Below are 25515 nucleotides of genomic sequence, written 5' to 3'. Positions count from 1 at the left end.
AAACTTGGGTCTGATACGGAATAAGTAAGTCTGATGAACTACAGAAATAAATCGAGCTCAAACTCCATAACTTCTATAATAGTAGTATATGACTGCATTCTTTCGGGTATTGTATCGTATGAAAAGCCGTGATAAGTGTTGACCGCTATATCATAGTGTATGCCAGGATCCCTCTGAGTGAGTATCTACTTACAATGATTATCTATCGATAACTAAAATCGCTAGGGTAAAATATCATCCGTAAAAGAAATACACATACAGTGCTAGCAGACTATACATACGGTTAAAATTTCTTACTGAACATAGTAATCTCTATACGGAGAATACTGGCATCGTAGGGCAACTTAGAATTGAAAGCTATATCACGCAATGAGAATGACTACCCCTACATTCCATCCCCCTTACCATCTCGCAAAAACAAAAGCATCACCCATCTACCAGCCCCCCCATCCATCCTCCTCTCTTCCTCTTCACACCCCCAAACAACCGACCAAAGCAACCCTCCACCTCAAAAACCTAACCCTAAACTACTATACCTCAAACCTCTCCCCCACCAACCCCTCACTCACCCCCCAAAGCCTCTCCGCCCCCTCCCGATCCCTCGCAAACCCCGCAACATTCACCTCATCCACCGCACACTCCGCCAAATACACCCCTTTCCCATCTAGATTACCCCCCGGAACTAACCCCCCATCCACCGCCCCCCAAACGACCGTATTCGCCCCCACCCTGGGCTCCTTCTGTCTCGCGTCGAACCCTAATTCCTGAACCCTCTTCAACGCCCGCTCTACCTCCCCTGGCTCCGCATACCGATTAATATTCGTGTCCACGGCGCCGGGATGCACCGCGAACGAGGAGATGCCGTACTTGGTGTAGAGTTTCTCGTTCAGGGAGATGGTGAAGAGGATATTTGCCGTTTTGGATTGCGCGTAGGAGAAGAAGCCGGTGTAGGGGGAGGTGGAGGTGGAGGTGGAATGGGATGTGCCGGTGAAGAGTTCCGTTTTTTGGAAGTCGGGATGTTCGGACGCAGGAAGGGAGGTGTGCGGGAGGGTGAAGTTTATGTCGCTGAAGCGGATGGGGGAGAAGTGGTGGGCGAAGGAGGTGAGGTTGATTATTCGGGGGGGTGGGGATGATGATGATGATGATTGGGCGGCTTTGATTATCTTGGGGAGGATGAGGTTGGTGAAGAGGAAGTGCCCCAGGTGGTTGGTTGCGAAGGTGGTTTCGATTCCGTCTTCGGTTAGGGTTAAGGTCGGGATGGCCATCACGCCGGCGTTGTTGATTAGGATGTCGATGGTGGGGATGGTGGTGTCGTTGTTGAGTTGGGTTGCCGCGGCTCGGACGGAGGATTGGGAGGATAGGTCCATGAGGAGGGCGTGGTAGTGGGTATTTGGGTATTTGAGTTTCAGGGAGTGGATTGAGGCCTCGAGTTTTTCGCTAGATCGGCCTGTGATGATGAGGTTGGCGGGAGATTGGGATGCAAAGGTGAAGGCAGTGGCAAGGCCGAGGCTGTTGGGGGAGACACCGGTGATGATGATGGTTTTGCCTTGGATGCTCTCTGGGAATGCTGCTGCGATATCAGCAGCGGGGGTTTGGGGGTCGAATGTGCGAGTGGTTGCCATGTTGTCTTGAACATTTAGGGATTGGACTGTGAATTGACAGAAGTATGCGACGGGGCAGGCTCCTTTTATGTTAGTAAATGCCGCAGTGCCACTTCATACTTCATTCTTGTATCAACATTCTTGTCGACTCGAATGCCTCAAAAACTATGGAGACTCGATACTATATTTGGACAGAGTATGGCTCCATGCTACCAATCACTCCAGTGCTCAATTAATTACGTACTTGTAGCCACTCCGTATACAATTTCTTCAACGTTGGTTTGTAACTTGCACAGACCTATGTTTGACTTGGCTGTCAGTTGCTGTCAGTCATTGGCCAAAATCCGTCATCCTGCAAGGGATTACATTCGGATTCGGATAACTAACTACGGGCAGTTCCGGCTTAGTCAGTGACTCCTCTTAACTAACTAACATCTAGACTTTAGTTGTTGTATCGCAGGATCAACTTTAACATGATGAATTCTTAGCCAAGATTCTTACAGTGTTTAGTGGATCCTAGCACGTTAGTCTGTAAATGTACAGAGTCCTGGATAGTGGACATCGACATATCCTGACTGCTTCGCGCTAATGCACCTGGATGACGCTCCATCCACCACACGCCATCACCATGACCTCTGTGTCCATGGAGCATCTCGCTGCTTTGTATCCACAGATCTCGTTTATTCTTTCGTTTCCGGGTGTGGTGGGGACGCGTCTGGGTCGGGATTTTAGCACCGTTACTAAATGTGCTCTTTCGGCGATGATGGTTCTCGCTATGCCCATGGGAGATTCCATTGGATGAAAGTGGAGAAAGACATTTGTATGCGGCGACGAGTCTACGGTTCCCGCCACGGGAGTACAAGGATGTATCTGATGCTGCGGACGGTTCGGATGGGGATGCTGGTAGTGGGTTTTATCGAGTGAATGCAACCGGGGCTACGTATAAATCTAGCACGATTATGGGACAGTATCGTGCGGACGGGGTGAGAAGCCATATATGGAAACATACGCTTGATGGTTTTGTAAAGGTCCGTGGTGCGGAGATGGACCCTGTTGTTGCTTAGCAGTGTGTTCATGCAGAAACCTCACGACTGAGAATGCAGCTACTAGTCAAATATAGCATTTCCACTACACTGCAGCCGCAGAAGTATACTACATAGACCCCACTTTAAGCATCCTCAACCCCCGTCTCCCCCTCCAATAATTACTATGCACGAGAATCTCAGGACACCCCTGAATCACCCACGCCCACTTTCGAACAAACAACTCCGAATGTAGGCATGGTGGGTTCTTAGCACTGTTGGATGTGGAAGGTAGGTTGAGTAGGAAGTCAACAGAGAATAGAGGGCTGAGAATTGGAAGTTGAAGGCACAGGCTGGCGACAAGCCTTCGTATTAAAGTCATCATCTGGCGAACAATGACCTGGATAGTGCTCATTGTATCACATAGTATCATCAACAGGGAATCTGACCGAAACTTTGGTCCTTCAGCATCGATCGATGATTGGTTGAAAACCCGTCATCCAGCTGCATGGTATCCACTCACATCCAGGGGCCGTTGGCAATTGGTTTAGAATCTGTCATCCAACGGACGCTAAACCTAGGTGAGGCAGTGGTGGGTCCTGCTGGTTATTCGGTGCCGCAAGCACCACGTTTCGAACACCATTTCAGAACTTTCAACCTAGACTGCGGAGATATAGTCGGAATTCTCCCGGATGTGCGCGCAGAAAGCCGGAGTACTGACTATCCGTCTTTTGATCTATAGAAAGTTTCCTGATCGGAGGCGCTACAGCCAGACCGACACCGGCCTCGACGCGGCTTCCTGAATAGAAAGTGCTTGTCCTAGGGCTGGGAGAAATCAACGCTCACAGTGACGAGGCCTGAGGCCTTAGTTATATATGCCTGAGGCTGTCAAAAGATCTTTGTAGTGATGTACTCGGTGATCCTGTAAAGGCCTTTTTAGGAAGCCTTAAAATTTCTGATAAATGTCTTTCATAAAGATCTTGGAGTTAAGAGTCAGCTTCCATATCGAGCCGCCAGATTACGAGGTACCTCCGGATCTGAGATAGCCTTCATAGGCCTCTCCATAGTTGAAGGGTAAACAGTCGGTTCAGCAGATGTTTTCTGCTTATTGGTCGTAATGTGGTGGTAGACGGACTCCGCAATGGTCTCCTGCTTGGTGGTAGCATGTGCAGGGGTGCTGTGAGACTGGAGAATGAAGCTTTGTTAAAAACCGACGCATTTAGAAACTGCATAGAGTAGTCACAGGGAGGAGGACAGAGTTCCAAATACCGCAAAACGAGCTGCAAAGCGTGCCCAAGAGTTCATGATCGAGAATGTACTCGGCTGAGGATGACATGATTGATGAAAAGGAATAAGATACTTTCCAAAGGATATGTCAGTGGCAGTACTCAGGCTTAGGTAGTACTAGTAGATAAAAAGGCTAGGATGTCTCACAATAGTTCTCTAGCGCCGCATATACCCTGCAGGTGCTCCACTACATGGAAAGAACCACATTGTCAGAAAATTACGGGGCGACACTGATTGCGCAATTTTATGGCGGTCTCACCAATCAGTCTCAAGGAATTGACTAGGGAATAATAGTAACAAGTTGTGACCCTGATCCGGTTTCTCTTGTCAAGTGCCTTGTGCCCAGAAGGAGTTTTCTGTGGGGCAATCTGTAATGTTTACTGCCAATGATAAGCTGGCCGTTCGGAGTTAAATGACACCCGGGTCTTGTTATTTCTGATTATCTGGCGCTCCTTCGACTGGCTAGGCAATATATGAGAAATTCTTTTAGATGCATTAGCAACCGCGGATGAACGCTTACAGGAACTGTACCCATGATTGATCTCATGGGACACTCTTTTCGTTTAGTGCTGCATCATGCATGGCCTTACCATACACGCCCGAAAAGCGCCATTGATGACATGGTTGGCTCTAGTGGGTCCCGCATGAAACGGGGTAGGAACCAAGGGACCAGGACATAACCTTCACACGTATCAGATTATCCCGGTGGCTAGCCTAATGATCCTTCGCATGTCCTTGCATGCACTAACTAACTTCCTCTAGTCAGCGACCCATCTGATGGGACAGTCATATCTCTCATGGTCCAAGTCTCCGTGGATCAACACCAGACGAGGTGCATCCTACTAGGGAAGAACAATATGAAGCTCCGTTACGAGGAAATCCTGCGAACTAGGTTCTGGCTTGCTGACGCTGATAGTCTAAGCGATGCAGATGTCTTAGGAAGTTTCTCGTGAAGATGCTGCTAAATCCTTAGGGTCTTCGCAAAGACCCCGTCAAGCACTTCCGAAAAACTTGTCAAGCACTTGAAAGGAGTACTCAGCTATTATCATAAGCGCCCTGTTATGTCCCTTCGTGTGAAACATGATCGTCCAATTGTACAGCTGGAATCTATATTAGTATCCTACACATACTACAGGAGATTGTTATTCCAGATGACTGTCTGGCGGATGTATTAGGCGCTTGCAATATCCACATCGACCGTGTTACGATCATTCCGATCATCCAACAAATCCAGGTTTGCAGTAAGATTTATACGCCAATGAGAAATAGAAAGCTATTGATGCGCCGTGCTTCGAAAGAAGAGTCGATTCCCGCGTGCGTCCATTTGGTTGGTTCGGCCTAGGCGGCAGGCATCATTCATCGATCAGCTTTAGACAATCAATGAGATAGTATTTTAGCGGTCAGTGGCCACGAGCATGGACACATGGACAATCTTGGATAAGACACTATCCTATATGTAGAATAGTCTATCCTGTCAATTCGCCTTTCAAAACGGTTTAGCGTTGTTATTACTCAGGCGCCATTCGGCGAGTGGATACCTCAGCCGCGCGCACTTTCTGTTCGCCTCTTTCCTTGTACCTCAGGACCGACACTGCACGATGGGGGGTTTCTTGCCAGGAACCCCACGCCTCTGGCGCTGGCCCTCACTGCAGGCCTTTCGATATCGTCAGGTCTGGGGCGGTGCGCGTGGGAAGGCGGATGCAGAGGTCGAGCTGGTCCCTGCCTCTCCCACAAGCACCAATGAGGCCGGCACCTCCTGCACCCCAACTCGCGTCAAGCCCATCACGAGCTGGAAGCCCTCTACCTATCGGCACGGTGAAAAGAAATGGGTGACAGGAGTTTTGATTTGTGCCTACAGCGCCCTTGGCGTCCTGCTGTTGAACATCATCCTGACTCTCGTGGCGGCCGCCGTGTCCTCCGCGCGCCATGGCAAGCAAACGATGTCCGCGGCCACCATCTACGAAGGCAGTTGCAGCCGAGCAAAGGCGTGGACGACGGGACTGCACTTGCTGATCAATGTCCTCGGCACCATCATCCTCGGGGCCAGTAGCTACTGTATGCAGTGCCTGACTGCGCCCTCCCGCACCGAGGTCGACCGCGCCCACGAGGAACGCGTGTGGCTTCATATCGGAGTCGCGAGCCCGCGGAATCTTGCCTGGGCCGGACGATTCCGTGTTACCTTGTGGTTGCTGCTCGCGGCAAGCTCCCTGCCAATCCATCTGATGTATGCTCGAAACCCAATCGCCGAGACAAACCGGGCCTAATGACCGCAGATACAACTCCGCCGTCTTTTTTGCCCTAGGCACCAAGGAATACAATGTCGTGCTGGCGTCGGCCAATTTCGATTTTGATCGTCCACCGGCCGAATATAATGTGTCGTACGGGGAGTGCTTCGAGCCGAACACGGCGATGAACATGTCCACCTTCTATGCCGACCTCCCCAACTTCAAGAACCTGACCCGCCAGGAATGCCTCGAGAAGCATTTGACGGATTTCCCCGCGGATCTGGGCACCCTGATCCTGGTGACGAGCAATCTTACCGTCGCCAACGAATCCCTGCAGTGGGTAGATGTGGGGAACCCTCCCGCGAACTATGAAGGCACCGTCGCGTATAGCTTTGAATGGCTCTGTGATCAGTTAGATGTTGACGGCTATTGCACTCGATCGAGGCTGCTAAGAGCCGTCGACAGTTGGGCAGTCCCGTGGCTGATGCCTTGGTCGGGCCCGGTGATCAATGCCACTGTTGATCTTCCCCGGGGCTCGGCGACCATCAGTGGGAAGATGATTGAGCTCTATGACCTGAAAACCGATGAGTGGCCCGCGGCATTGATTTCCGACTATGATTCGCTTGCGATGAAACTCCAGGGATTTCCATCGGAGTATTACCTGCAACAATTTTTGGACAACGCGACGTATTGGCAAAACAGCACCTGGGCTCAAGACGTTCGTCTCCGGGCCACCGACGAGGAGGCATGTTCCGCCGACATCAACTTCTTCAGCGTCAGCACTTCCAGTACAAGCCAGACCGCATACCCCGTGGAATATTGTTTAAGTCTGAAGACCGCGGAACACTGCGAGTTGCAATTCAGTCCGGCGATCTGTCTGGTGGTGATCGCCTGCAACGTGGTCAAGTTCCTTTGTATGCTGTTGACGGCCCGGTGCGATCGGAAGGATATCTTCCTGACCGTCGGGGATGCCATGGCCTCGTTTTTGAGCCGACCTGATCCCACCACCGAACGGATGGGCTTGCTCTCGCGGTCGAATCTGACCACTGGGCCGCAGCCGTGGCAGTCCCGTCGGAAGAGGTATTGGCGTGTGGCGGCCAAGGATGCATCGCAACCCCAGGCGTGGGCCCGGCTCCCGCCTCGCCATCGATGGATGCGGGCGGTTCGACTCGAGCAGTGGATCTTGACCATCAGCGTGTAGGTGAAATGCAGCTGCAGTGCATAGAGTTGCTGACCCGTGTACAGTTGCCTAATGCTCCTCGGCGTGGGGGGCTATATGCTATCGCTCGCGATTGGGGGTCTGCAGAACGAAGGCCAGGACTGGAGCCTCCCGGCGCTGTGGAACCTGGGGTTTGGCTCGGCCACGCCTCACACGATCATCATGCTGCCCCATGCGTCGGTCATCTCCATGGCCCTTCTGGCCAACTGTCCCCAGATTGTGATCTCGGTGGGCTATTTCCTGTACAACAATCTGCTGACCCACATGCTGTTGGCCACCGAATACGACGACTACGCGACCCAGCGGAAGTCCCTTCGGGTTTCCTGGCCGGAGGGGAATCAACGCGCGACCTACTACCTGAGCCTGCCGTATCGCTACAGCGTTCCGCTCATGCTGGCGTTGATGCTCTTGCATTGGCTGGTCTCTGCCAGCTTGTTCTACGTCGAGATTATTCCGTTTGACACGCAGGGAAATCCATCGTATGCATACCAAGTCATTGCCTGTGGGTACGCGCCCATCGCTATTATATTTGCTCTCGTCCTGGGGGTGGTGATGACGAGCACGATCGTGGGTATGAGCATGAAGCGGTTCGACTCGCGCATGCCCATCGCGAGCAGTTGCAGTGCGGCCATCAGCGCCGCCTGTCATCCGCAGGGGGGTGACGAGCATGCCCTGAAGCCGGTCATGTGGGGGGAGATTCCGATGTCATCGACGAAAGCCGGAGTTAGCGTCGACATTGAAAGCCTGAGTGATACTGAGTCGGACGATGGGGACCTTGGTCGGGGTACTCGTGTCCGGGGCGAGCGATGGCGAGAGCGATATTACCCACCGCTGGACCGCGAATCGGCTGGCCAGGATGGTACCTATGGTCATTGCAGTTTCACCTCGGAGGAAGTGACTACTCCCGATCCATCCCGACTGTATATATAGGCTCGATTCAGCCAGTAGGTAATCTAATGCCTTTCCATGGTTGGCGCGACGTAGCGTAGTGTTGGCTGCAGCACTCATCAAATATTGAAGAATACGGTCGATGCGCCTGGAAGCAGGGGTTTCTCGTAGCGGGCCGAGGCGGTTCTAGGAAGCAAGCACGCTGGTCAGATCAGCACGAGATCGAGGATAACAATGGTGATAAAGCTGAAGCTCTGCCTACCGACACCGCTAGTATTCACTCCATTCCTGCTTCTGCTGCATGATCGGGCAGTTCATCACCGAGATGCCGCGACCGATCGCAGATGAGCATGCATCTGGACTGGAATCCACTGGTTGCTCTGGAATCACGAGGATCAACTAATTAGACATTATGGAGTAGTCATCAAGTAGTGATCGGAGCTGGATCGAGCTGGATCGAGCTGGATCGAAACAAAGAGAACAAGAGGATTGTTGGGACACTGAGAGTTCCTTCAGCTGAAGGAATGGCGGGCCGATCGACAGCGTCAGGGACGATCCTGACCCAGTGGGGAAAGAATGGCCGGGCCGAAGTGGGCGTCCCTTGCCTGACTGCCTGAATGCCTGGCGTGGAGTGGGGATCCCCTCGACCTCGACCGACCGAAGTCCCACCGATAGTCTAAAACACCAGCAGCTCGAGATGAGAGCAATCACACGGTGCCACCACCACCCATCCACTACTCCCACTCCGACCACGCCTCCCATTCCCCCCCCACCCCAAGTACGCCCATCCACGACGCCAAAGATAAGAGTCCCTCGTATTCCCGGGTTACTCCAGCGCAACATGTCGGAGCGAAAGAGACGACGGGCCTTTGCGCCCCGGGCCCGCACCGGGTGTCGCACGTGCCGGTCAGTGCTCCCTGTCTGTCCGCTCCACATCACACTGACTTTCCCTCCCAGGATCCGCCATGTGCGCTGCGATGAAGCCCCCGGTTCGTGTTACAATTGCTCCTCCACCGGGCGGAAATGCGATGGCTATGACCAGACCCACTTGCCTCTGGCCACCGCCCGGTCTCGCAAGTCCATCGTCTTGCAGATGCCCGCCAGCATCGCGACCAATCTGCGCGGAATGACCCCGGATGAACGCCGCGGCTTTGCCTTTTTTCTCACCCAAACCGTCCCCATGATCACCAGCTGTTTCAATTCCGACGTCTGGCAGCGGCTGGTGCTGCAGATGAGCCAAGCCGATCCCGCCGTTGGCCATGCCGTCGTCGCCCTCAGCGCCATGCACCAGGATACCCAGCTCCAACACATCACCCTCCACCACAGTCCGCTCCGTCGCTTTGCTCTCGAGCAGTACAACCGGGCCATCTCTATGCTTCACACGCGACTCCCGTCTAACGATCCGCAACTGCGAGGGGTGGTGCTCATGTGTTGCTTCGTTTTTGTCACTTTGGAGCTACTGCAGGGCGATTATCCCGCAGCCATGGCGCACTTGCAGAATGGGTTGAACATTCTGGGCATGAACGGTCCGCGGACTGACCCGGTGTCGGCGTGGGGCAAGGCGCGGGGATTAGAGATGTCTACAGGGGGGACGGAGATGGCCCTGGTGGGCGCCTTTCGACATCTCCAGGTCCAGGCCGTCCATTTCGCGCCGCCAGGTTCAGCCGTGCACTCCCGCCCGGAACAGTTCGAGGAGATGGACGAACAGCGCCCATTTCACAGTTTGGCTGGGGCCAAAGAGGCCCTCGATCCGATTTTAAGCGACGTCCTATACGGGTTTCAGATCCGCTGCGAGTTTGCCGTTCAAGGGGACGCTACTGATTTCCTTACCCTCTCAGTCGAGCGCCACTATCTCCTGCGCCGACTGAAGACGCATCGGGTGGCGCTGGAAGCGCTCGTCGCACAGGGGGATGGCGAGTGGAGCCCTCGCGACCTCCGTTGCATCAATATTATGCGATTGCACCATACGACTCTCGGCGTCCTTTTGGGCACCTTGCTGAATCTTTCCGAAATGACCTACGATGCATACCTTGCCGAGTTCAACGAAACGGCCGACCTATCGGAGAGGGTTGTCGAAAGCTTAATGCAGGAATACGGGGGCGGTGGCTTTCCGAAGATGGTGATGGATATGGGAGTGATCCCCGGGCTGTTTTGGACCTTTTTCAAGTGCCGCGATACGAGTTGCCGTCGGCGAATCCTGAAGATCTTGGAAGCATGGCCACATCGGGAGGGGCCATATGAGTCCAACCTGGTTCTGCATGTTCTGCGGACCCACATGGAGGTCGAGTGTGAAGGTGAACAAATCATCACCGGTGCTGATGGCCAAACCACGACTATCATTCCGGAAAGTCGGCGGGTACGAGAGGCGTGTCTCGAGATCTCGCCGGATCGGGGAGATATATTCCTGGCATATCGATTATCAGGCGACAGTCAAATGCAGAAACGGCGAGTTCCGATGGCGGATGAGAATTTTCGATCTTCGTTGGACGAAGTCTCTCAGGGGAGTACTCAGTATCTTTGGCTTACTTCTCATCAGACTTCGCTTTCGCCAGCTCAGGCTGTTACCCCTGGAGATCTGTGAGTCGGTTCGGATGAGTCAATGGATGGATCTAACCTATATTGAGGTGTCGTTTCGCGGGTCACCTGCCGGTAATTTGGCGTTGTACGACTTGATGTCATTGTTGAGACTCCACTATGTTGTACGGTATGCTCCTCCTATGTCAGTATATGGCTGCTGAATCTGACGGCATCCAAGATGTCACCTTCCACGATTTATTCAATATCTAATCTCCTGTACATATCAACATCATCAGTGTCATGTTACAGTAATATGACAGAACGTAAATGCATCTGCGTTCTCCCTACAATCACATCAAGTCATCAACCTCACTAGCAGCATCACGCGCTAAATTTCTCTTGATTCGCCTCCACCCACTCATGAAACCTCCTCGGCGACCGGCGCAGGTACTTTTGGATATTACCCACCGCCTCGCCATACAAAGGGCTATCAAGGAAGGAGTATCCTTCCGTCGCGCTCCGACAGAACCCCAGAACCGATCGCGCAATCCCCTCATGCAGTCCGGACTCATTCACCAGACTATCCAACGCCTCATCCTCCTCCACCTCAGAGACCTTAATCTCCTTGCCGAGCACCCGTCCCGTCGTCTCAATCATCTCTCGAACAGAGATCTTCTCCGGACTCACCAGATTCACAAACGAGTCTGAAACCAGATCAATCCCCCTAGCCTTGTGCGCCAGAATCGTTCCACACACCCCGCCAATATCCTCGGGGGATATCCAATCGAATGCTCCATTCGGCCACGCTAGCTTCACGTGGCCTGTTTGAATCGGTGCCTTCCACCACAGTGCGTTGCTGGCATAAAACCCAGGCCGAACGGCCACATAGCCAGAGGGCCCAAACACCTCCTGCAGGGAGATCTCCGCCTGGGCGTGCAGAAAAGCAATGCGATGCTCCGACGACACGCTGCGAATATCCTCCTGTATGCCGAAACTACTCAGCAACACCACGGATTCGATACCAGCTGCTTGGAGCGCCGTGAAACTCGCTCGCATATGGTCCGTCGAGGTTAAATCGGTATAGATGAAAGCATGTTTGGCGGTACTCTGTGCCACGGCAGTGGTAATGGTCTCTGGTTGAGAGAAATCGGCCCGCACGCGTTCAAATCCTCCGTCTTGTTCCGCCTCCCTCGTCAGACCCGGCACCGGTTTAGTGGTATCCCGCAGCGCAAGATAAACCTTAGCGCCCTGTTGCTGAGCGGTCCGAGCGGCAGCCGAGCCCACCGCACCCGATGGACCGAAGACGATAACAGTTGCCATGATGTGCTGGAGCAGTAGGTACTGGTAACGGCGGTATAGTTGGCACGTTACGTACATGGGGACGTTATATCAGAGATTTGAGTGGTATTTGTCAGCTTCGGCATCGGCCCGACGGCCAGCGAGTCAGCGCGAGTTCCGAGGATTGATCCTGATCCTGATCCTGATCCCACTAGATATTGCAATTTGCCACTGCCGGCGGAGTACTTGGATGATGGATTTAGTTAGGTGCCTTAGGTTATTCTTTAATCAAGTGGGTCCGAACGTGCATTTACGACTGTATCTAATAGATAAGCACTGGTTCAGTTTAATATAATTAATCCGCATGATATAAGCTTACCATAGGGTTAGAAGTTTGACTCACTCTGCCTAGCTGAGTCAACTTTACCGTTCCAACACATAAACCTTCATCAATTCCAACAACGGTATCTAGTGGTTAATGATTCTTACCTATAACTACCCGATACTCATCAACATCAACATCACGAACAGATAAGCCAAGCTATAATCCAGATAGTAATACAAATCACCCCCACAAGGATACTCCTTACAACCCCTCAGCACCCAACCACCCCTCCACCATCTCCCTGAAATCCGGCTGATACAACCATTCCAACTCGAACGGTTCCATTCCCTCCTCCATGCCCTCCGAACCCTCCCCGGGCTGCTTGGGCATCCTCCGTCGATTAATCTGCCCATTCAGCTCCACCACCCTATCTACCCGCGCCTGTCGTCCCTTCTGCCATACCTTTAACCCCTTTTGCAACTTCCCCTCATCCCCATCCCCACCAAACCCACACCGGCTAACAACGCACGCGAAAGTAAAAACATCCTCCACCCCCTGATTCACACCCTGCCCGGCACTCGGGGGAATCGCATGCGCCGCATCGCCCAATACCACGACCCTTGCATGGTCCGAACACCAACTCTCCAATCTCGGAACGATATAGAAGGGCCAGAGATTCACACTCTCCGGCGAGATGGATGAGACAGCGCGCTGCACGATAGCTGGGTACGAGGTGGCGTTGTCGCGGAGAAAGTCCAAGCACCAGGATTTACTCTCGTCGGTAAGGAGGGACGTCCATTGTTGCCTGGTGAGAGAGGGAGAGTGTTTCTGGCGCCCGATGAGACATTCGGATCCGGTTGGGTGTTGCGGGGCGATCACGAAGGCGCCGTGCGTGGGATTGAGGATTGTAACGGGTAGTGGGTAGGTCTTCTCCTCCTCTTCCTCCGAGGGGAGGGATGGAGGGAGAGCGAGTTGCGAGGTGGGGATCGCGGCCGTAACACCCACGGCATTGGTGAATTGCGGTTCCAGGTCTGGGTAGAGATACTTCCGGACCGTGGAATGGATGCCATCCGCGCCGACGAGGATGGCCGCTGAGGCAGTTGTCCCATCCGCGAACTCCCATGTCACGGATGTGTCAGATTCATTGAGAACCCGGCTGAATTTCTTATGGTAGTGGATGGGGATGTTTGCTTCGTGGACCATGGCGGTGAGTTCCTCGATGAGTATGTGGCGGTAGATCCGTACCCCCGGGTAGTTGTATTTCGGGATCGAGCCGAATTCGTAGCTGTCCAAGGGGTGGTCATCGGAGGTCCGGAAGTAGAGGTGGGAGAAGGTGTAGCCGGATGGGAGGATGCGGGCGTACACGCCTAGCTGGTCCAGGATGCGGAGGGCGTTGGGCGAGAGCATGATGGCGCCGCCGATGTTGAGCGGGGCGGAGCGCGATTCGTACAGCGTGCACGGGATGTTTTGTTGGTGGAGGGCCAGGGCGAGGGCTAGGCCGGAAAGACCGGCCCCGATGATGGCGATGGTGGACATGCTGGATGCTTGTGACGAGGGTTGTGAGGGGGTATGGAAGTGCTGATGTGATGGGTGGCTGTATGCGGTGCGGGCTGTATACTGCTAAGCTGTGCGTGATGTGTTGATTGCTGAGCTTGGTGAGCGAGTGGGTGCTGTATTTATATAGATCCCGGAGATAGTTGCAGCACTTGTGCTGATGTGGATTGACCCATGGCTGTGCTGAGATAGATGCGCAGTCTCCGGATCCGAGTTCGGATCCGGACAATCTCCGAGCATACCCTTTGGGTATCTCCGAATGCATGTCCGAATGGACTACTCCGTATTGTGAACATGTTTGACGAAATGTGTTCATCACTACATCTAACGCAGTGTTGCATAATTACATTCAGTGTAGCATAATACTGGATCATGGTATAATACATCTATTGCTCAGCAATGCACATGCTTACATATTCCATGCAAACGACCCATCCTCCAAGGCAAATGGATCTTCATGAAAGTTATTAAACTCCGTCGCCAGGGCCGACGATTCCGCCAGAAAGTCCGGCAGCTGCGGCTGCGTGCCGGGCGTGTAGCCTGGATCGGTGGTTGTCGGGAAGATCGGCTGCGTCGTTTGGAGCTACAGTGGTTCATTAGCGTCGGTCACTGTGGGGGATAGGATCATACCATTTGGGCAAAATCTGCGAGATTAAAGGCAAATGACTGCTGCGCTACCGACGGGAGTAAGTGTTGTCGACATGCTGACAACGCTTTGACGGCTCCCTGCTGCATCCAGCGCTCCTTGAGCTCGGCGGAACCGCGCGCCCGCACGGATTGCAGCACCACTGCCAACAGCAGCACGTCTTTGATGTTGCTGCCTGTTTCGCCAATTGTCCGTGTTAGCCCGTCCAGTGTGTTCTCCACCACGCGCGTGAGACTGGCCTTGGTGTGTGTGGCCGTCGGGATACTCGGAGGGAATGATGTGGGCTGCATCGGTGTCTGGCCGGTGGAATGCTGTTGGTTGGACTGCTTCATATAGCCGCACACGCTCAGCGCCGCCCATGGAATATCGTTCTTGCAGAACAGCTGAAAGACGTCCCAGTACGCTGTTGACTTGAAGACGTCCAGGTCCGCCACGTTCGGGTCAAAGTAATCTTGATAAGACAACACGACTAGCGACGATTCCAAACACGCTTGTTCAATCTCCAGGAACAGCGGGTCCTCGCGAGTGTCGCCCATGACAATAGGCCGGTAGAGGCACAACAACGGTCGACGCATGTACACGTCCAGTAGCACGCGATTCAACAACAGGGCGGGCCCCGGGGTCTCTCCATGAATCGGAGCCGGATCCAGCTTCAACGGGGCAGGAATCTGTCGGAGACATTCCTCCACGCGGCGCCCCTGCTTGACAATCTCGGTCAGATCCAGCCCCGGGCTGGACGTCCGCACCAGCGACATGGCCCGAATCCGTTGCGGTAACGTGGCGGCCAAGGTGATCTGCGCCAGAGTGTCGGTCCACTCGTGGGTGGGTTTGGCCGGTGGCAGCTCCGTCATCGACTCGTCAAAATCCACATCATTCAGATTGCTCGGGATGAGCGGTTCAAAGTCCAGGTCGGGAATGGTCACCGGCATGCCAGATGCAATCGAGGTCTGCAGGTCCATCTCCACAATGGTGATCCACAAGCGCCGTCGCACTTCGATCTGAAAGACGGACAGCTCCTTATTCCCCGCCAGGTCCAGATGCAGCCCTACGACCATGGCAGAGCGCACGAGCGTACCAGTAGCGCGCCACAGCTCTTCCTGCGAGGGCAGCCGTAACCGTCGGGCCAGGATGACAAGAGCCTCAATCTGCAACGACACCAACTCCGTGCGCTGCTTGCGGCCGAGCTTCTGCAACCACACGCGCACGAGGTTCACAGCAGGCGTCTGCAGGTATTCCCACACGGATGCATACTCCAGGCGAAAGTTCGGATCCTCCAACGGAAGTGCCGCGGCCAGCACGGCAGTCAGCTGGGGAAGAAAGGTATTGGAGCGCTCCCGGTCCGTGGCGGGCGTGGCCCAAAAGTCGGCATACTGGCGGAGAAAGGTCGGCACATGCAGCATGCGGAGGGTGCGCTCAAAGTTGGTTGTATACAGATTCACCAGTCGGTCACACACGGCTTGAGGCGGCAACGATGCCTGCATCTGTAGCAGCTCCGGCGAATAATCCAGATCGGGCATCGACTCCGGCGAGCTCATGGGCAGTTTGGATTTGCTCTGGAGAAATTGCACCTCCTTGGCCAAACCCAGGATGGCGGAGTCGCGGGTGCAGCGTTCAATGAACTCGCGGGCCTCGGAAAACTGATGCAACAAGGTGGTGCGATTGTTTTGCCCGTGGTAGCGAGAGCGCGTCCCCTTGCCTTTGACCACCAGGGTGCCCGGATACGGGGGCGCAGGGGTATCCGGGGTAGCTTGGCGGGTCGGGGAGGTTGGCTCGCGGGCGGGCAACTCCGTGAGCGGGCCGGAAGACGGCCGGAGGGGGTTGAGCGAGAGGAACTCCTCGACGCGGGCCAAGCGTTGCTGAAAGTCCTCGAGGAGACCGATGCCTGGCGGCCTGACCGAGTCCGTCCGGGGGTCGGCGGAAAGCGGAGGGTCGGCGGGATGTCCCCGCGGCACGCGCTTGGAGCTGGGCTGATCGGACAGCCCATCGAGGCCATCAGGGTGAAAGACACAGTTGGTAGGACAGCCGGCCTTGGAGCAGTTCTCGCACGGTAGCACCCGGTCACATTTGAGCTTCTTCTTGCGACAGCGCAAGCACGACACCACCGGTCGGGGGCGTTTACGGGGAAGGGAGGCGTCCCCCTCGGGCGGGGAGACGTGACCGGACATGGGGTTCATGCTGGCGGCGATAAGAACAACACTTCAGTCTGGCTGACAGCGGGATGAAAGAGCTGCCACTGCTGCTGAGTACTCCGTGCTAGGTGGCAGCTCCCCTCCGTCGGCATCTCCGGGCATCCACAGCCACCTCTGGTGCAGGCTCTTTGTTGCCCTGCAGCTGCTGTCCGGGCTGGGCTCAGCGTCACCTCGTATTCTACAGCAGGCAAATGCGTGGCCAGATGCTGTAAATGTCCATTAATGCGCTTCATTACCATCTAACATACACTCCTGCCAGTAACCAAGTTAATCTACCCAACCATACCATCCAACCTAATGGTATCTAATTCGTAATCACCGGCGCGGTATGATCCCATTCCGTCCCCTCCGCCGCATCCACCAACCACCGCGCCACACTCCGCCGACTCGTACTGGCCATCAGGGGCACGCCCCGCCCATGCTCCGGCCACACCTTGACCGGGAGTGTCTCCTCCGACTCGACCAGCCGGGACGGCCGCACCAGTACATACTCCACTCCGCTGGCCGTCACCGCCCGCTCCGTTGCATTATGGTCATCGTATTGATACGACATGTTGGATTTCTTCATCAGCAGGCGCAGTACGCAGTGCATGTTGGTCCAGGACTCGCCCACCCCGAAGGCTTGCAGGATGACCGTCTTGCGGACGTGGAATTCTTTCATGGCGGTGATTACGTTGGCGTTGCAGTCGGTCATGAGTCGTGGGGGGGAGATCGGGGCCGCGAAGGGACTGTCGCTGGCGCGGGGGGCGTTGAGGGTGACGATGACCACACTGGGAGGGTCGGGTTGGAAGGCCTTGCGCACGTCGTCGAGGTTGGTGGGCGTGCCTGTGGGGTTAGTGGGTGTCAACTGGGGTTGGTAAGTACTAGGTCGGGCATACCTTGTATGATGGTTAGCCCGGCGCGTGCGCTACCTAGGGCATCGGGCTTGCGGGCTAGTGTGGTGACTTGGTGGCCTGGGTAACAACATGATATATGTTAGTTGAGATCCGGGTGGAAAGGTATCTATCGGCTTACCGCGACGGAGTAGTTCGTCAATGACCAGTTTGCCGCACCGGCCACTTCCGCCAATGACGAGGACGCGCATGGTGTGAGATGATGAAACGAGGATTAGAAAGGATAATGTAGAGGATTTACTCTCTGCGGCGTTATTTCAGTTGCAGTACTGGTTCCCTGCGATCTATATAGCCAGATGTGGGTCCGGAGCAGTCTTCGGATCCGACCGGACGAGTCTTTTCCTCCGACGGGGTCACCGGATATTCACCCATGGAGGCAGATGCTGTTGACTGTTGTCTATGGTGTTGGCTATTGGGGTTATTCTCCGGCGCATGCTCTCGGCATTTTCGTTCTCCTTCAGATGTTATCTCCGTCGGGGTAACCGGCTGGCGTGGTATGGGTGGATTTTTGTTGCATCGTTCGGGTGAAGCAGGGATTATACCCTAGCTATAATATGAACTTTATATTATAGCTAGGGCGTACCGGGGTATACATGGTGTGTAGTAGTTGGCAATCATTTTGTTGTTGGCTGGAAATATATTCTCGCTGAACGAGCATTCCTCCAGATGGTGGATGAGGAGCACTCGAAAGAATTATCGTATAGGAATGAATGTCCAAGAAAGAAGGAGGGCTTCTATAATTGAAGCCAATATATCAAAATATCAATGTAAAGGAATCAGAAATTCCCATCCTCATCCACCGATCATCAGGTTCACGCACCACCAGCAGAACTACCACGATTTCCATACATCTATCACTCATCAACGAAATCTATTCAACATATCCACCATGGAACGGTGGAACCAACAGGCAGATACCCAGGTTGCTCCCGCTCCCGAACCAGACCCTATCCATCTCTACCCACCTCCACATCCACACATCCACACCTATCTTCATAACCGGCTAATCAGTCCAGATCTTTCTATTTCCCTCCCACTCCTCTCCCTGATAATCTCTAGCTCAACCCCTCCTCCAACCCCCGGGTAGATTACTCCCTGCCGTTCTTTGTTTTCTGATGATGCGTGGCTGACGGATACGGGCAGTAAGCAGATACTTCGGTTGGACTACCTGATATGCGAAGGAGATATACACCCATTACAGCATCCACATCCTTCACATTCTACCTATGCATATACCCCAACTCTCATACAGACATCAAATTCCACCCAACGGTAAGAGGCCATCAAGCAACATCCCTCACATTTGCAGACGTATACCCCGTGCTCGCCACCCCCACCGGAACCCAATACAACTGCCACACACTCGACACATTCGTCTCCTTGACATAGAACGTATCGAACAGCTCCCCGGAATCATCCTCGTACATCAACCACGCACCGTACCAGATCCATCGGTCCGTCACGGCATCCGAGGGTGTGTCGGCGCCGGTGAATCCCACCTCCGTGATGGCGTCGTCGTTGGGACGGATGTATAGCAGGGTGTCGTCCGGGAGGGTCACGCCCTCGGTTAGTGCTTCGGTGGAGATTTGGCTGTCGCTGAAGGTGACTGGATTGGTGTTAGTATGATGGGTTGGATGGGTTGGATGGGATGGGATCCTGACGGGTTATGTCGGTGACGATGGAGCCGGAGGTCCAGTCTGAGGCGGTGCCGAAGTAGGCGAGGCCTGATGAAATTAGTATTGGGAGGAAGGAGTAGAGAGGGGGGTTGATGGCTGTACCATCGGCGTAGAACAGCTTGATAGGGCTCGAGGTGACGCCGTAATCGTACAGGGTGAAGTTGCCGTCTGGGCTGCGCTTGACTACGTCCTGAAGAGGACGCAGCGGACTGGCAGTCACGCCGGTGACGGCGGCGAGAGCAGAGAGCGCAGAGATGGCGAGTGAGGTTCTCATGGTGATGGCGATGGGATTCTCGAGAGTAGATGGTTCGATTATCCCGGGGTGTGTCGTCCTTTTATAGGTGGCAGCGCTGCTCATCTGCATTTAGTCTCTGGCATAGCCACGAGGCATCGGTGGATGGCCCTTTTCCAGGTGATGGGTAGAGTCATGGCCACTCTGCACGATACGACTGACGCGTCATCAAGACCGGAGTTGGAATGGGAGGAAGCCCAAGTGGAGGGCCAAGCGCCGGAGATCTTTAGCCCAATCCACCGATCCTGATCGTGTTGTCCCATGTGGAGCGAAACGAGTGCCGAGCCAGGAACAGTCTAGGGTGAGGCTAAAGGGGAGGCTAAGCTCAATTCCTCAAGCATCAGATGCGTCCCGAAACGTGCAATTCTCCCGATCCCCACAATGCTATTGCTGAAGAGTTGAAGGATCCGAGCTTGTCTACGAGGCGGAATTTGTCATGATTACGGCGTACTCCGTCCTTCAGGTCGATCCTGTTCAAGCTGGATTCCACCTTATGGCGTTCCTCTACCAGATGCCGCCTATCAGGTCTGAGCTCGTGCCCACTCCGCATTCCATGATGGATGGCAGCCTCGTGACGGAGATCATCCTCGGCCATGTCTGCTATCATGGCCGCCTGAAGGAAATCAGAAGCGAGGCGATCGGACGGGAATCCAATCGTCGCATGAATAGCGGAGTGCGGACTTTGTCTACTAGTGTTAGTTGTCCTGCTATTCTAGCACCAAATATCGGTTGCAGTGAAGATAATGCCGACAACATGGAAGCTACCTGATGTGCTTGTATGCTCTGCACGTGGGCATCCCCGCGACGGTTCATCCGGTGATCTCCCGTTGCATGGGTCATACCCTCCTCGGTCACACCGGCAATACCTTTACCCTGTTGAGACCTGCCTGCCTCGCCTGAAGACGTCCTCCCACCTTGTGAATTGTCGTGGCATGATTTATCGCATTATCATTATGGCAAGGGCTGGTTCTTGGTCAGTCATTCCACGAGGAATCGAATAAATTCCATATCAATGTTACAGACAAGGCATTGAATATAGGCCCAGAGAATCTATGACTTTGATATGAGGAAATCAGATATGCGTGCTCGAGATGATATCATCCCGCAGAATGACCTGGAGTGAGGCACTAGTGATCGGGGTTTCGTGACTGGATGATGGACTATTAGCTATGAGATGGTGAGATCTATGAATGTGTCCATTCTGTATAATTCCTCGAGTAGTAACGATAGGTGAAATAGTAGAAAGGGTTCATAATTTGCAAAGTACGTGCCTTAGTATGTGGCTCTTCTCTATCTCCACACACTAATTCTAAATCTCATACTACATTTCCAACTCTGATACATGTCGCTGATATAGTTTTCGTATAATGCAGTATACTATCTTAGGTCGGGTCTGGGTTGGTTAACTTCTACTTTGTGGTACATATTAATACACTTGGTCTCGATCTTTCTTAATTTTGGAATGCCTTCTGGGAATGTATGCTTTAGAGAACGAATGCACGAGAGTTACATATTATGTTGAGACTTCTGATAGAGAAATCTGTTCTCTATCCATCATTCCGACACTTATATGTATATGTACATGTCACATGGATTATCATGGAAAGATACTTTCCTCTTCTCTGCGAATGGAGTATCCCCACCCTAGGTCCGGAAGTAAGTACTTGGAGATAAGACATGGTCTCCGGACTACAAATCAAACTCATATTTTGATGTAATAAGAAGGGTTCTCATTCTTCGATACGAAGCATTCCCTGGTGGTATTCTCCACGACGCCACCTGTAGGCCATTGACATGGTGTTGCTGACATGATTATTCAGGGGCCCTCTGTGCTGCCAGTCGCTATCAAGAAACACAAACATCGCAAATGCACAAATCTGACAGTAATCTTAGCTCCCAAGCACTTTCTACCCGGATCATCATACCACCACACCATGGTAAATACACATCAAGTAACCAAATCAAGCTCAATGAGAATACGTCGCCAGAAAAGCGCGCATACACGACCACCCAACCACCGATTTCACCGACCCCAGGACCTCCATCGGGAACGTACGGGGATCTTTTCCCTCCATCCCCGGCTCATCCGTCCGTCGCACAGGCGTCCGTCGCTGCCGTTCCGTAATCTCCCGCAGAATCCGTGTCGGTGAGAACTCATCATCGTCCGAAACACCCGCAGCCTCACTGAGATCGAGACTCGCTCCCGGCCGCGCCAAAAACTCCAATCGCAATGCCTCCTCCGCCAACGACGCCACCCAGTTCGAATCAAATGGCCCTTCCCGATGCGGCCACGCGCGCAGGAGCTGGATGGCCCGCCATCGGACCCGATAATCCCGACAGCTCAGCGCGGAGTGATACAGCGGGGCAATGATACCGTAACCCACGCTGACCGTCGGCCGTTCCGGGTACCGTTGTAAAATCCCCTCCGCCAGCGATACCACCGCCTCCAAGTCCGCGGTAAAGCCCGCCATGGCCGCGGCATTGCGCACCACCGTGCACGTTTTCACGGAGACCAGTAATCCCCGGTATTGGAGATGGATGATGTCTGCGCTGCGTTGGTCTTTGTAGCTGAGGTGGGAGTAGGACGTGCGGTAGAAGGGCTCGAAGGAGTGCCAGAAGTGGGCGATTTGGGAATAGATGCGGAGTTGCTGGGGGAGGAGGGTGTCGTAGTGGTGGGCCAGTTCGTCCTCGGACATGCCCATGCAGGGGACGATGAAACGATAGGCGGCGCTGATCACGAGGTATAAGGCGTCGTGGGCTTCTCGGATGGTCGGGAAGATGCCGCCAGATTCCATGTGGGCGTGGGCCGCGGTGGGTAGGGCATCAATGCAAAGCAGGGGACATCCCTGGCCAAAGTGCGCGGCACTGATGTCGAGGTGGGCAAAGGCGGCCACCAGACCCTGTTCGACGCGCTCTTCGCGTGGGGTGGGCGCGACGAGTTCTCGCTCGGCCTGGAGCTCTTGCAGAATGCGGAGCCCACTGCGCAGATGGGCAAAGGCGCCGTCGTACTGGCCGCGCAGGAGGTCGGACAGGACAAATAACAGGCAGCAGAGCAAGGTGATGTTGCGCAGGCGGGGATCGTGCGAGGCCCAGCGGCGCGTGAGAATCTGGAACGCGCGGCCGAGCTGCTCCTGGGCGAAGCGCAGCCAGGGGTCTTGGTGGGTGGGCGGGAGGTCGGCGGCCAGCGGCATGCCCTTGGTTTCGGAGTCTTGATGGACGGCACTGAGGGCCACGGCGGCGTGATACACGGCGGGATCGGAGTGGGCCATCTGGAGGACCAGGCGCTGCCAGAGCGACGAGTCGAACAGTTCGCGGAAGGTGGGCACGGTGTGGTGTTGGAAGTAGGTGAAGCAGCGGCGCTCGTCGGAGGTCATGGGCCAGCGAAAGCCGCTGCCGATGTCGAGGGCGATCGGGGAGGCCCCGAGACGCTTCCGCATGGATTTTCCCAGCGCGGGCAGTCGATACATGTCGTAGCCATCGCAGGCACGGCCGGTGGAGGTGCAATTGCGACAGACTCCGGGGGTTTCGTCACATTTGATATGACGGGCTCTACCTCCTTCAGGATCGGTTGGCTGGCGGGGGACGTTATTCATATGACCTTCATACTTACCGACAGGTGCGACACCCAGATATCGATCTCTTTCCCCGGATGCGTCGTGGCCGGGAGTCGGGAGGGGATTCGGAATGCATGGGGACGGAATGGTGGTGGTGGTGGGTTGAGGTCCCAGAGCGACGAGTGGGGAGATACGGGGGAAATTAAAGAATCCCGAAGCCCTTCTCTCGACCGGCCACAAATGACCATGCGTCCATTAAGCGACCTGGCTAGTGCTGCCCGGGCTGCAACTAATGGGCGCCGGTCCGGGCTAGTGTGTAGGGGCGGAGCCGCGAGGCTGACAGGGATGCGACGAACAAACAAACCACAAAACAACGCAGAAGGTGACTAATTGAACAGGAACTGGAACTGCGTGGTAAGGAAAGAAGAAGCGATCTGGTGCCCCTAAGACCGTACACTGTCATACATGTCATGGTGTTCCTTTTCGCGGGCCTCCAGATGGGCCAGCTGCAACCGCTTACTCCCGGATCGCAACACGCCACTGCGCGCATCGACCAGGGGCCGGACCCATTGCTGCACGGTCTCCGGCGTGGCCGCCCCCGGGTCCCGGACGGGAAACCAGGTGTTGGCCAGGCCGGTGGGGTGGGTGTTGAAGTAGATATTCTCCCAGTGCCCCCGGGGCACCAGATAGGTCTCGTGGTAGATGCCCAAGTGGGGATGGTCCTTGGCGATGCGCGACCACCACCGCACCCCGTCCATGTGGACTTCGTCGTGGGCGAATCGGTGCAGGTCCTCGTAGCTGCGCAAATAGAAGATGTTCAGGGACTCGTTCCCCGCCGGACTGTCCTGCTTCAGCCAGTGCGTGGTCCCCAGCAGGCCATACTTGACGGGTTCGGCCCGCATGGCCTGGCTCATCCGCGCGGCGCCCTCGCCCAGCTCTCGCATGCCGGGCGCCAGCATGCCCAGGGGATGGTTGCAGCGGGCGCCCAGCAGGAACACCACGAGGGACTCGGCGGCGGGCTCGCTGCCAAAGGTGCCCTCCGGGGTGGGGGCCTGCGCGCTGTGTTTGGTGGGGACGGTGCCGGCCAGATAGCGGTTCGGGGTGATGTGGCAGGCCATCAGCACATGGTCGATGGTCCGATACAGCAGGATGCAGACGGTGGGCAGGAGGGCGAGGGGACCCAGCGCCATACCGGCGAGCCCTTGGACTAAGCCGCCCAGCAGTAACCAGGACGTCAGGGTGAGGTTATCCCGAATCATCGGGAGGGGGGAGATCGGTGCGACGGGGATGGGCGTGGGACCCGGCTGGTCGCGGGGTACGCGCACGGGGGGGAACAGGGGTTTGAAGGTGGCCATGATGGTGGTGATGAGGATGAAGATGGAGATGAAGATGAGGAGGAGGATGGCAAGGAATCTATAGCTGGGATAGGGCAAGAGGGGTGCTTTATGGGGCCTGGGATGAGTTGTCGGGACGGGGGCCATTCAGCGCCCGCTATATTCTGACCACCCTGCAGACGAAGGCTCCAATGAAAACCGCCCGTGCTGGACACACCCAGTGGGCCATCGGGAGGGCCGTGGGCGAATCTCGTCTCCTGGAGACTGGCTCCTAGTAAGGTAAGATTTTCGATCGGCGGTCTGGGGGTTACGAGCGCACCAATGGAAACGGTTCACTGCCACTCGGCTCAGCCCCCCTTGGAGGGTCCCGGCATGATGACTCGACATTGACCCTCAGATGCGACCGTGGATACTCTCTTGATACCTGAGGTTGAGACATCTCTCATCCTCATCCTCCATCGACTGTCTACTATACCTCGCCCCTCCACCAACAACATCCATCAACATGGCAGCCAGCGAGCTTCTCCCCTCGCGGCTAAAATAGGGTTTCCCTCTCTGCTGCCATCGCCGTTGGTCTCTATGCCACCCTGCTGGGTCTGCTGACCACCGAGACGGTGCAGTCCCACGTCGTCTACCTCCACGCCATCCAAATGACCTGGTTCAAAGACCTTAAGGTCCCCGAATCCTTTCGGCTTTTTACGCAACCAAGTGACTCCATTTACTATCCGTACCTCCGATGGCGAGCAACTACACGCCTGGCATATCCTGGTTGGACGCGCAGGTGGATTTAGGTGCTGATGGGACCGTCATGGACTGGCGGACCGACCATGGTGTGATCCGTGAGCAGATCCTGAAGACTGGTTTACACGATGTCATCATGGGATATCCGGTGGGGACCATGGCTGTCATGCGTGCGTTCGAAGCGGCGGATCCGGATTCACAAAATAAGGCAAAAAACTAGACAAAGGCCTCAACCAGACGCCACATCTGGTCGGATCAGATGCCAGATTTCGAA

General features: G+C 54.9%; 9 protein-coding genes across 9 annotated transcripts; 2 read left to right on the top strand and 7 right to left on the bottom strand.

The window, feature by feature from the left end:
• Nucleotides 1–38: 38 nt before the first annotated feature.
• Nucleotides 39–1641, bottom strand: BO80DRAFT_503084 (NAD(P)-binding protein; the record flags this gene model as incomplete). Its single annotated transcript, XM_025724364.1, has 4 exons — nucleotides 570–1641; nucleotides 260–271; nucleotides 194–212; nucleotides 39–145 (listed from the first exon to the last, which is right to left on the bottom strand). The coding sequence occupies exons 1-4, from the start codon at nucleotides 1620–1622 to the stop codon at nucleotides 39–41; spliced, it is 1191 nt and encodes a 396-aa protein (XP_025573916.1). The 5' UTR covers nucleotides 1623–1641.
• Nucleotides 1642–5784: 4143 nt separating this feature from the next.
• Nucleotides 5785–8300, top strand: BO80DRAFT_384743 (uncharacterized protein). Its single transcript, XM_025716963.1, has 3 exons — nucleotides 5785–6134; nucleotides 6184–7332; nucleotides 7381–8300. Exons 1-3 carry the CDS (start codon nucleotides 5851–5853, stop codon nucleotides 8282–8284), a joined length of 2337 nt encoding a protein of 778 aa, XP_025573915.1. The 5' UTR covers nucleotides 5785–5850; the 3' UTR covers nucleotides 8285–8300.
• A 646-nt stretch (nucleotides 8301–8946) lies between these two features.
• On the top strand, nucleotides 8947–11121 carry BO80DRAFT_426285 (Zn(II)2Cys6 transcription factor). Its single transcript, XM_025719725.1, has 4 exons — nucleotides 8947–9148; nucleotides 9200–10819; nucleotides 10867–10946; nucleotides 10998–11121. The coding sequence occupies exons 1-3, from the start codon at nucleotides 9084–9086 to the stop codon at nucleotides 10913–10915; spliced, it is 1734 nt and encodes a 577-aa protein (XP_025573914.1). The 5' UTR covers nucleotides 8947–9083; the 3' UTR covers nucleotides 10916–10946; nucleotides 10998–11121.
• Nucleotides 10993–12112, bottom strand: BO80DRAFT_426284 (NmrA-like family protein). The gene has a single exon (XM_025719724.1). The coding sequence runs from the start codon at nucleotides 12077–12079 to the stop codon at nucleotides 11141–11143; it is 939 nt and encodes a 312-aa protein (XP_025573913.1). The 5' UTR covers nucleotides 12080–12112; the 3' UTR covers nucleotides 10993–11140.
• A 380-nt stretch (nucleotides 12113–12492) lies between these two features.
• On the bottom strand, nucleotides 12493–13950 carry BO80DRAFT_465916 (FAD-dependent oxidoreductase). The gene has a single exon (XM_025722754.1). The coding sequence runs from the start codon at nucleotides 13896–13898 to the stop codon at nucleotides 12624–12626; it is 1275 nt and encodes a 424-aa protein (XP_025573912.1). The 5' UTR covers nucleotides 13899–13950; the 3' UTR covers nucleotides 12493–12623.
• Nucleotides 13951–14291: 341 nt separating this feature from the next.
• Nucleotides 14292–16768, bottom strand: BO80DRAFT_426283 (uncharacterized protein). Its single transcript, XM_025719723.1, has 2 exons — nucleotides 14547–16768; nucleotides 14292–14499 (listed from the first exon to the last, which is right to left on the bottom strand). The coding sequence occupies exons 1-2, from the start codon at nucleotides 16734–16736 to the stop codon at nucleotides 14326–14328; spliced, it is 2364 nt and encodes a 787-aa protein (XP_025573911.1). The 5' UTR covers nucleotides 16737–16768; the 3' UTR covers nucleotides 14292–14325.
• A 287-nt stretch (nucleotides 16769–17055) lies between these two features.
• BO80DRAFT_409737 (NAD(P)-dependent oxidoreductase) lies at nucleotides 17056–17835 on the bottom strand (the record flags this gene model as incomplete). The annotated part of the gene is made up of 3 exons (XM_025717894.1): nucleotides 17056–17576; nucleotides 17630–17704; nucleotides 17766–17835. The coding sequence occupies 3 exons, from the start codon at nucleotides 17833–17835 to the stop codon at nucleotides 17056–17058; spliced, it is 666 nt and encodes a 221-aa protein (XP_025573910.1).
• Nucleotides 17836–18880: 1045 nt separating this feature from the next.
• Nucleotides 18881–19607, bottom strand: BO80DRAFT_409734 (uncharacterized protein). Its single transcript, XM_025717893.1, has 3 exons — nucleotides 19423–19607; nucleotides 19306–19368; nucleotides 18881–19250 (listed from the first exon to the last, which is right to left on the bottom strand). Exons 1-3 carry the CDS (start codon nucleotides 19592–19594, stop codon nucleotides 18928–18930), a joined length of 558 nt encoding a protein of 185 aa, XP_025573909.1. The 5' UTR covers nucleotides 19595–19607; the 3' UTR covers nucleotides 18881–18927.
• A 1972-nt stretch (nucleotides 19608–21579) lies between these two features.
• On the bottom strand, nucleotides 21580–24425 carry fmaE (monooxygenase fmaE; the record flags this gene model as incomplete). The annotated part of the gene is made up of 2 exons (XM_025722159.1): nucleotides 21580–23391; nucleotides 23622–24425. 2 exons carry the CDS (start codon nucleotides 24423–24425, stop codon nucleotides 21580–21582), a joined length of 2616 nt encoding a protein of 871 aa, XP_025573908.1.
• Between the last annotated feature and the right edge of the window lie 1090 nt (nucleotides 24426–25515).

The sequence above is a fragment of the Aspergillus ibericus genome (assembly GCF_003184845.1).
Source record: "Aspergillus ibericus CBS 121593 unplaced genomic scaffold BO80scaffold_27, whole genome shotgun sequence".
NCBI lineage: Eukaryota > Fungi > Ascomycota > Eurotiomycetes > Eurotiales > Aspergillaceae > Aspergillus > Aspergillus ibericus.
This window is presented reverse-complemented; position numbering and strand designations above follow the sequence as displayed.